This window comes from Charadrius vociferus, unplaced genomic scaffold (genome assembly GCF_000708025.1).
Source record: "Charadrius vociferus isolate BGI_N301 unplaced genomic scaffold, ASM70802v2 scaffold52, whole genome shotgun sequence".
Taxonomy (NCBI): Eukaryota; Metazoa; Chordata; class Aves; order Charadriiformes; family Charadriidae; genus Charadrius; species Charadrius vociferus.
Genome location: NW_009647572.1, coordinates 1,584,478 through 1,595,800, shown reverse-complemented (window position 1 = coordinate 1,595,800; position 11,323 = coordinate 1,584,478). Strand labels below are relative to the sequence as shown.

Here is an 11,323-nt window from a genome sequence, read left to right as displayed (position 1 = left end):
AGGAAAATGGGGAGAGGGGACGGGAGGGGGGGAGGCTTTTAAACCGACCAGATCCAACTTCCAGCCCCTTCCCTGAAGGACACGGCAGCCCCAGCGAGGGGAGAAAAGGGGGCAGAGCTGACAAGTTGTGGTGTTTTGTGTGTATCTCCTTTGGCAGGTCTCCTTTTAAGAAGATCCCCGTGGTGGGTGGGAAGGAGCTGGATCTTCACGCTCTCTACACCAGAGTCACCACTTTAGGCGGATTTGGGAAGGTGAGTGGAAGTTTTAATTTGGGTTTCCCTCCCACTAACCTCTTCCCAAAAGTCTCCTCTGACCCCCGGGGGCGGCGGGGGGAGCCGGGGTGGCCGGGAACCGTCCTATTTAAAGCCGGTTAGAGAAGGTGGGGGGTGGAAGAAGGAAGCGAGCAGACAGGCAGGTTGGTGGCTCGGCCTTGTCGGTGGAGCGATGAAGGGGGATCCGGGGGTACGGCGCACACCCCGCCCGTGCCTCCCCCCCGCCTCCGCCGGAGCCCCTCTGTGTGTGTGTGTCTCTCTCTCACACACACACAGAGGGAGAGACAGAGAGGAGAGAGTCTGAGCGCAGTTTTAGTGCAACTCAAAATTAGCGGGCATGTTTAACATCGATAATCGGCACGGAGCATGGGCTAGGAAACGATCCTCGCAGCCGGGGGGGGCCGGGCGCTGCCCTCCGAGCCCTTCCCGGAGAAAAATAACAAAAGGGGCACCCAAGACGGTGTGTAATCAAATAGCCATCTTTAGGCTTCAAGGCTAGGGACAGAAATGTAGGCCTCAAAAGAAAGGCCTCTCTGTGTCTGTGGATCTGTCTCGGGGGGACCCCCCGGGACGGCGGCCCCCGCGCCCCGCAGGCCAGGGGGCGCCCCCGCCGAGGCGGCCCCGACGGATTTTAAACTTCTTTGGGTTCTTTTTTTTTTTTTTTTTTTAACGGACCGCGGCAGGATTTAAAAGGGGGCGACAGAGGGACTCCCGATTGGTTATTGTCCAGGCAGTAAAAACAAAAACAAACAAAACCCAAAACAATACAAACCTTCCCGGCCTCTCCCCCCCTCGAAAAAAAAAATAAATAATGTGTATATTAAAAAAATAAATAAAGGAAAATACCGGTGAGAAGCGGGATTATTCCCGAAGGGGAAATACTACTGGCTGTCAGTAAAATATATAGTCCTAAATCCCATATACATTCTCGTTTATTTCTTTTTATATATTTACGTATTTGCTTCATGGCAGCTTGTGGGGTTTTTTTGTGATGTTCGCTGTCAACGACGTGTTTATGTGTACGTTGTGTATCTCGGCCTGTGTGTTGTTTTTGACAGGTATCAGAGAAGAATCAGTGGGGAGAAATTGTAGAGGAGTTTAACTTTCCCAGAAGTTGTTCTAACGCTGCCTTCGCTTTAAAACAGTATTACTTGCGGTGAGTGCTATCAAGCTGTTGCAGTATTTCTGAATGTGGGATTATATTTGGTTTTCAGTCTGAGCAATAATAAAAATACCCCTAACTCTTTAAAAATGCTGTAAAATAAACCAGAAAGAACTTGTATTTCCTTCCTGGTCTGGTGCAGTGATCAGTTAAAGGTAATTCTGTTTTGCAGTTATTTTATTTGTATTTTACGTCTGCAAGCCTTAAACTTTGAAGGGAACCCGAGTACATAAACAATATCTGTCAGAGCCATTTTTAGTGGTTGTTTTAGAATTACGGTACTGAAGGACTGTTACTAAGAGATCATGTTATTGTAGTTACAGAAACTTAGCTTAATTTTTGGAGCACTGAAATGTGTTGATACGTGTAAACTTGTTTACTGCTCAGTGGGGTCAGGCATTGAATGAAAATGCATCTGCAGGAAGGTAGACTGCTTTGGATAAATTATATTGTTATCAATTACTAGCTGCATACATTATTTTTTATTTTAGAGTAAAAAGAGCTCAATAATTTTTTGCTGTTACTTGAAGAATAGTGGATTTCTGCAGTTTTTAAAAATAAGATTACATTCCTTGAAATGATACAGGTTGTTTCTTGTGATGCAGTTTATTTTTTAATGTAGCATGGAGTTCATACTGAATGTTTTAAATTACTGTGTGTGTTTAGTTGCTGGATGACTTTTTTAAAAAAATATTTTTGTTAACTTTTGGTGATTCTTTGTGTGAAAGAATTTAAAATTATTGCTTCTATAGTGTTTTTAGATGCTATATATAGACAATTATATTTCATTTAGAATAAAGTTTTATGTACGTTGGTTAAGGAATGTAATTTTCTGTTTGTGAATTGTACAAATGATATTTTTCATTGCAGTTAATGATAATATAGATGTGCAATATGTACAAAAGATGTATGGGCTTTTGGACTTCTGTTTTGGTGATCTGAGTACACACAAGCTTTATCTGTCTCTAGTTAGGCCTTCTGAATTAGGAAATGCAGTAATTGTACAGGTGCACTTTCTATTGGTTGTCCTAGATTGACTTCCAGCTTGAAGCTGTAGAGTTCGTAGCATAGTGGAGCAGTTATTGAGTTACAATGATGTCTGGAAAACCTTAGTCAGATATCTGTAGTTACTGAATTTTTCTTTTTTTGGTGGTGACATATGACTGCTTTAAGATCCAGACTAAGGAAAGAAATTACCATTGTTAATAGCTTTAGCAAAGTTTATGATTGCTAGCAGGCCTAGGAAAGAAGTGGGAAGCTCACTTTAGGATGTCCTCCTCTGTGTGTGGGTTTTTTTTTTGTTTTTTTTTTTTTCCTTTTTCATCTACTGCATAGTATTGAGATAGTGTTGCTGAAGATTTCTTGGATCATAGAAAGCAGTTTTTTTCTTTGAGTTTTTCTGTTGGGCCGTATAGTCTATTACTTGACTAAATTTTTACATAAAATTTGCAAAATTACAGTTTTTTGTTTTTTACCCTTTCCTTTTTATTTCCATATTTTGTAAGTGTTTGAATGGCCTAACTTTTTCCAGTAGGTTGTATGTCATTTGTGTTTACATCTGTATATTGAAAGCATTTATATGCTGTGACAGTTAACACAATTAATGTTAATTTGGCCTTCTAATGACTATTAATTTTTAATAAGATACTACTTTTTAATTTAGAATCAGACATACAAAAATGTTATTTTTATTAATAGCATGCTGGTATTGACATTACTTAAAATACAGTTGATGAAATTATGTATAAATGATTACATACAAATAAGTGAAAGTTTTTTTATTTTTTTGGAATTTAGGAAAAAAGTTGATATACAGTTAAGATGAATCTTTAAAAATGTTGGTTTTATCATAATGTCTGTGATTTACTTAGGGCATTCTGAAATAAACTGTCAAGGTTGGTTTTGGGGTGGATTGGTTTTTAGTGGTTGGTTTGTCTTTTGTTTTTTTCTAAATTACTGCTTTACTCACTGTTGCTTCTCATATAATTTAAGTTTGATGTGAGCTGTTTCCCAGCTGAGTTCACCTCCTTACATATGTGGTAATAAGACTGTATATACACATTTATCTCCGCTAGGTTAACATGCGTTTAGCTTTAACTTAGAAGGTTTGGGGAGAGGGGGGATTTGGTTATCGGGAAAGAAAAAAATGCTCTAATGATAAATTCGTAAAAAGGCTCTTGTTTGTCTGTGTTGAAGAACATAACCTGAGGTTTCTTATAGAGCTAGATTTTCATGAACTGCTGAGCAATTACCCTTGGAAAAAAATGTTCCTCTTGAGTCCTAAGTATGACTATAATCTTGGCCTCACTATTGTAATGACTTTGCAAACAAAGCCAAACAAATTGAGGCCTATCAACTTTTATATACAATTTTATCCAATCATATGTTGTGTGTCCTGTAAAGTGAGGGATCTGCATGGCAGATGGGACCCTGTTGAATTCAGAGGGATTCAGTGGTATGCACCTACGTGCATACATTTGCAGATTTGGATTCATTTGTGATGATAGTTGCCTCTTTCTATGAAACATCTGGCATACCATGTTCACTGAGATAAGATCTCAAGCTACATGGACCACTTGCTCATTTTGCTGTGTTATCTCTAATAATGCTGTCATTTTGACTTCAAATTACTATGTAAATAATTTAGAAAGTTGTATTATTTGTGACGTCAGTAGTCCTGTTGGCTTGATCAAACCAAATGTTTTGCAAAACAGTCATCAGGTTATGTTTTTTCTAGGCAGTTGTGAGGTGTGCCTTTTTTGTTTAAATAACTTTTTCATTTTGTCTGTTGTGGAATTTCGCTGGGTGGCTTTGGGAATGTATGTTAGGCTTCATTAAAGATGTGACTTGTTTAAACTATTGATACAAATCTGATAGGCTTTATGATAGGTGATATTCGAATATATGATAGACAATCCTATCTACCCCTTCTCCCTTGCACTGCCCTCTCTTTTCTCTCACTGGAAAAAGTTATTCATAATAGGGAAAATCTGAACCATTCAAACTTTGTGCCTGTGTTGCTTTGAGCTGTCTGACAGGTGAAGTAATTTATGCACTGTGGTTCTTAGTGAGCAGTCAAAAGCCACAGTGCCGATAACCATTGATAGACTGTACTTGTTAATGTAGTTCTGTAAGTCTCTGCAGCATCAGAGAGTGTAATTCCCTTGGATGTAGTGCAAATTAGATGTTTCATCTCAATTGAGGTGAATTAGTAAAGCATTTTCTAAATGCTTCTCTAAAGATTATTTTATAATGTTAATGAAAATATTTTAATATGGGGTAATAAATGTAAACATCAGTAATGTGGGCATGCTTTTACGTTTTTGTTAGTTGGTAAACATGTACAGTAGGTGAAAAGAAAGTTAATGTGCAATATAGCCTGTTTTTTATGTCAATGGTTGATTAGGTTACAGTCCTACAAAGAATTGGACTGATGTGTCCACATACGCTAGTGTAAGGTTCTGTTGGTTTTCATGTAAGCGTAAGCGATACATTTATTCTGTTGTGGGCCTTCATCTGTTCTTGGGGAGTGAGAGACCTTGTAAACTAAATGTGCAAAGGAAGTATGCCTAACTGAATTAAAAATAATGTTGCTTTTAAAAGGTATTTATCTGCATTAAGAGAAACTATGTGAAAAGACAAAGTGTCAGGTAAAGTAAGTTTAAGTCTCAGTTCTTGAGAGAATTTCTGAAAGCTGGGAAGCAGGTGTGTATGGTAAGCTTCTGGTAAAGGCAGGAGAAATGAGTTAATACTAGTTAAAGGTGAATAAGTATTTGCTGTTGTAAATATTGGGGAGGTAATGGAAAGTCAAGTGGAGAGGAAAGAGGTCAGTTCATAAATGATAGGTTGCATAAAGTTGTTAAGACAAGCCATTATACTGAATTTCCTGAAATTCCATATATAGTAGGATGAAAATGTGTGAGCAGTTAAAAATCAGGACCATATAAAATAATTATTGACAAAAAAGAGAGGGGGTTCTTGAAAGTTTTGAAGATATTTATAAGTCATTTGATATTCAGGATGCCTCTAAGAAATTGAATAACAGTACTGATTTCTTTAATAAAAAAAAAGAGGGGGGAAGGAAAAGGAGAGGGAAAAAAAAAAAGGCATGAGCAAGAACTAGGTAAATTTAAGGGATTCTGTTCCTAGTAAAATAATGGCAGAAATATTAGGGAAACAATAATAAGCAGCCTGGAACTTTCCAAGCAAAATTACTTTATAAGTGTTTTCTTTGTTATTCTTGCTCAGTGTTTAAAATTAGTATCTGATACTGCAACAGCATCTGCACGAAGATCAGTGAGTATGGAGAAGTACAGGACTGGCTTGCTTGCCACATCTGACTGCAGGTTCAAGGCCCCAGCAGATGAAGAGAAAGTTAGAGCTGTAGTAGTATTTTACATATTTTCTAAAATGCAAATACATCTCAAAATCTCTCATTAACAAATTATTTATGTCTGTGAATAGTCATCTGAAGGAGAAATTGGAAGGACCATAAACAAAAATAGAACAAAGTATAAAGAATAGATGTGGTGAGTCACAGCAGTTTTAGGTGCTAAAAGAGTAACACCAGTGCGTACATATGCATGTAGTAATACAAGTTTAGCCATTTTAGGCATATTTAGTGTCTGGATTGATTAACTTTATGAGAAGGTGAATAGTACGCTTGCGATGTTAGCAGACAATGATAGTGGTAAGAGTTAAATGCAAGTCAGCGCAGAAAAGAAAAGGTTATCTAAAGAAATTAGGTGTATTGTTGGAAAATACAAATGAGATTTAGTTTGGAAAATGCAAGCTAAAACAGTTGAGGGACAGTAATCCAAAACAGGTATTCATTGTGAGGGAATAACCTGGAAAGCAGTATTGCTGAAAAAGGGATAGGAGCGATACCATGGGCCTGATAATCCTGTCAGTTGTGTGCACCCAACTCCCTTTCATATGAAAGGGATTTGTGCATGCTTCTGACAGGAGGAACAGGCCCCAATTTGCAATATGATACATAGACTTTGTGAAAATCAGAACGAGTTTAGGTTGCATCCACAGAGGCATTGAACAAGTGGGAGATGAGTTTTTGTATGAGATTGTGTGACTGGATCTGGGGTACTTTTTTGCTTTCATGGCCTTTGCAACAGGTGGGGCAACTTAACAGAAGCTTAGAGAAGAGCAACAGAATGTTAAGAAGGCTGAAGGGACTGAGTGATTTTTTTTAAAAAGATTTGAGAAATAAATGTTTTCCTTGGCTAAATGAAGATTTTGGGTGAGAAGGGGAAATGGTATCTGACAAGCATTTTTAAGGGCCTAAGTACTTAAAAGGGAGATTAATTTTAAAAAAAATAAGAGGCTGTGTTAACATGTAAGCTGAGATGAAACTAAGGGAGAAAATTCAGAGCAGATGGCAGCACAAAAACCCCCAAGATATACTTGTATACCTTCTCAGTAGTATGCCAAGCGGCGTAGGGGGGAAACCCACGCCATGGGTCATTCAGAACTAGCCTGGTCAGGACACTGATACACATGCAATAGGTAACAAGCCAGGACTGGCAGAGAAATGGACCAGATGACCTTACAGGTTCTGTCCATCCTTGAATAACACTGTAATGAAGGCTTTCGTCTTGCATAGCTACAGACTTTTATTGCAACACTACAGACTTCACCTGCAGAATCTGTTGCACTTAATTTTGTCACAAATCCTGCGGTCATTGGGAAGACAGGAAACAAATACATGGATGACATTTTTATGATTTCTTTTTCAAATATTGCCCCACGCCCCGAGATAAAAATTGTAACGTGTGTTTCAGTCAGATGTCTGAGGCCTTGTTTTTAAATCTGAAGTGAATATTTTACATAGTTGGAGGGGGAATTTTATTTTAGTTATACTGTAATCATACAGTCAGCATTCACAATCAAGACTAGTTACTGTTCATGCAATAAAGCTTTGTTTAGGGGAATTAAATATTTTGGCTGTTAACATCTTAGAATGTCTCTCACTAGAAGTTGTTTATTTGAATAGATGTTGTCTTGTCAGAGTTGCTGGGAATCTGCTTAGAAGAAAATAGAACTTTTATAACACAAAATTTGCATTAGGCCTCTTCTGAAGAGACCAAGCAGCAGGTGAAAGGAAACATAGCTACCTTAAAATTGCTCTTTCTTAGAGTTATGTTGTGATACTAGTCACTATGCAGATGACTTTGTCCTCTATCAAAGTTTCTGAGCTTTTCCTCCAGAGGGTAAACTCCTCGTTACTGCTGAAAAATGTACTGAAACATTAGCGCGATGAATGTTAACATATTTTCATTTCCTGATTATTTTTCTGCAAGCTTTTTGTTAGAAATTACCTAAATCGCTGCCGTTAAGCTGAAATATATTGGTTTATTTGGGGAGGGGTCAGTGTTCTTCAGTTTTAATACAGAATTCCGATTGTTTAACTTGAAAGCTTATCTAGACAGATGTCAGAACTAGGTTATTACTACAAAGAGCAAGTCTCTGGCAACACTACAATAACTTGGTGACTTTTAGGACCTACTGAATCTTCTAATAATTGGTGGAGAGTTTATATGTTAAGACTATTTTCTAATCTTCAGCTGAAACAGTGTCAAAATTAATTTATGCTTTAAAATTATTCATAGCTGTGGTAACGTCTTAGGTTTGAATAAATGGTAAGCATATTACAACAAGATCAAGAATGCATATGGAATGCAAGGATATTGCTTCTTTCCTTGTGAAGTGGAATAAGCCTGGGCTAAGAAAAGGAATTTTAGACTTTTTTTTTTAAATTTATTTTAGAGCTAATAGGCTTTAATTACCTTGTTTATTTGCATTTAAACCTTAGTAGGTAAGACTTGCATACTCTTTTTTTCCTAACCCCTTCAATGAAATGGAGAAGTATAATTTGTTAATTTGTTAAGTTTTACAGGTGAGGTACTAGAGGTACACAGATTCAGACTGTTACTTTGAGAGTGCATGTCAAATAGGAATGAAATCCAAATACAGCAAAGCCTTTTCTTTTTTTTTTTTTTTTTTTTTAATAATGCCAGAGTCCAGTTCTGAGGCAAATTTCTTCTTCCTGAGGCTCAGTGAAACCATCCATAAAAGGGGGCTACTATTATTTACTATCTTTAAAATTCCTCTTTAATCTATAGCTGAGGAAGCACTGTTTGAAAAATAAAACAGGATAATGTTATGTTCTGTGAATTGGAAAAATGAAAACTAAGTATGTAACAGATTATGAGAATGGATTGTTTGTGTTTTGTTTTGCTGTGCTTTGTTTTAAAATGCTTGTTCAGAGTGTCAGAGAGGTGTCTTGCGGCTTAAATGTGACTACTTGGAGTAACTGTAGTACCAGTCTACATTATTAAAAGACATGCAGTTCATAGAGGGTATGGGGTATAGGCCAGAGATCCCATCACATGATCTGGTTTCTGGTTATCAGTCTGATACATATTTCTTCTGTGGCCTTAGTTAAATCATTTGCCATCTTTTTATTCATATTTATAAAGTGGGTATACTGATGTTTGTTTACCTGTCTCACAGAGAAGTGTGAGACTGTAAGCTCTTTAATGCAGGGATTGTGTCTCTTCATGCTTCTATGTCATATCTTAAATATTTGAAAATGAATATAAATTAGGAATATATGAGGAAAATAGAACTATTCATAAGCTTGTTTGCCCTCTGCAGTGTTGAGAAGCAGAAAATATAGCATAGATGAGAGGAAGAACAATCTTTATTCCTTAGGGAATAAATAAACTTGGGACACCTAAGCAGAGAAATATTGGAACGGTTGAAAGAAAGAAGCTTATCTTAAGGAAGGATAATAAAACAGCAAGATGGTACCCAGAATAGTGAGCTTAGGCTTTGCCTGAGGTACTAGATTAGTGAGCTAGGTATCAGATGTAAAATACAGTCTCCTTGGAGCAATGAGTTCAAGTCTAAGCAGACCTGAATTAAATTTTCAGCAACAAGGTAGTGACACTGAGTTCTCTACTTTTTGTTTTCCTATCTTTAAACTGAATGTGCATGCATTTTATTTTAACTCCAGATAAATTGTAGCAAGCCAGCTATGCTGCAAGAGGGATTGCATACTGTTATAAGCGAGTGGAGTTCTGTTGAATGATGCACTGAAGCATGTTTGTCTGCTAGAGTGAACTGTGTTCATGCTATTTTCCTTTTTTATTGTTGTGGGAGGAGCAACTGTTCAGATTAGTAGTCTTTTAGAATAATTTACAGTGTTACTTGTCAATCCGTAGCTGCCTAAAATACATAAAAATCCTGTAAAGTAAGGTGATCCTCGTGATTCAGAGAGAACTTTCCTTTTATAACGTTTGCTGGACTTTTCATATGTTTGTTTGCTGAAGTTTAGATGGTTCATACTTATGGCTGCCTGCATTTCTCCATTGTTACGTGTTGTGACGTTTGCTGGTTGGCCTCTGCCTCCTAGTTCAAAGGTTGCTGTGCTTCCATGAGAATCCACGTGTAGAGATTCTCAGCTCTGTAAATCACTAAATCATATATTACTGGGACATAATGTGTTTGGGTAACTTTTTGCTTGGGATACATCCCAGGGGCTTAATTTAAGCTAAATGAAAATAGTTTACTTTGGAGGTAAATCTAGCATGTTCTGAGTATGTTAATAATGATTATGGTGTAGGATAGGTGTAGAACTGTGGGGGGGTTTGTTTGTTTAAAGTATACTTGTATTAAAAGAAAACTTGTGGAAATAAACTTAAGAACAGTTCTTCCCTTACATGGTTATTTTGTTCAGGAGTATCTGGGTTCTAGTGACCTCAATTAAATGATGTAGAATCCAGGCAATGGCCAGGTAAGCAGTGCCACATTACAGAATTCACATATGTCCTCTGCAGGTTTGGGGAGGATAGTAGAGCTTTGAAACACTGGAGATTACAGAGCTGTTTCTTGGACACTTTTCTCCCCTCAACACCATCTATGAAAACCTAGGAAAATTCACGTTTCTGACAATATATGTTCATATAATGCCACAGTTGCACAGTAAATGCATTAAAAAAATCAGGAATAGCCTCATTTAAGTATGAATGTGCAACTTTAACTTTGTCGCTAGAGATTATTCTTTGTAATAAAGCCTTGTGCTCTCTGTGGTAAATGGGAATAAATTTCATGGGAGTATTAATTTGTTGTAGCACTGTGAGATACCTTTTTTCCCCCCTTGTATATAGACACATAGTTCTGACTCATCATTCAACATGGTAATTGATTAATCTCAGTATTAGTTATTTCTGAGGAGGTCTTGAGTGTGCTTTCTGGGCATCCTTTCCCCACTGTCTTGGCTTCCATGGTGTTACCCACATGGGCCAATTCAGAAATCCTTTCCTTTGCTTGTGGGTGGAAGGGGATTCATTGTTGTAATACAGCTTGCCCTGGCTGCCTAGCTCACAGGTCTTTCTGTCTCTTATTCTCTGCTAATCATCATCTTCTCAATCTTTGACTACAAGCTGGAATTCATCTTCTGTTCCTTGACCCCTTGATGTCTGTACCCATTGACTGCACATGGAATATTTACTGTAATCAAATGAATTCCTAATTGTAAAGAAAATTGAAGGAAGGAAAAGGTATATGCAGGTAAAAGGGCAAAAGGACAAAACACTAAATGTCAGGTGCCTAGCAACAGTAAAATACTGAATTTTACAGCAAAATGATAATAGATTCTATGGTACGTGGGGAAAAAAAAAAATCTGCAGCTGTGGACATGCAGAATTCACAGGATCCAGATGAATATCTAAAGGGTATTTCACACACCTGAAAAACATGCTTTCAGGTACTCTGCAGACCTAGTCAGGCATTGCAGCATTGGTGTGCATTTTGCTTGTTCTTCCAAGGTCATTTTTGTAACTCTAAGGTATGGAAATGCAGTTTTGGGTTT

At 37.5% G+C, this 11,323-nt stretch overlaps 1 protein-coding gene across 1 annotated transcript in view; it reads left to right on the top strand.

Annotated features, from left to right (window-relative positions):
* Positions 1-11,323, top strand: part of ARID2 (AT rich interactive domain 2 (ARID, RFX-like)) — a 106,370-nt gene that overhangs the window by 2,103 nt on the left and 92,944 nt on the right. The window contains exons 2-3 of the mRNA XM_009880878.1: positions 158-251; positions 1,331-1,428. Of these exons, the coding sequence (XP_009879180.1) occupies positions 158-251; positions 1,331-1,428 (192 nt within the window). The remainder of the gene's footprint in view (positions 1-157; positions 252-1,330; positions 1,429-11,323) is intronic.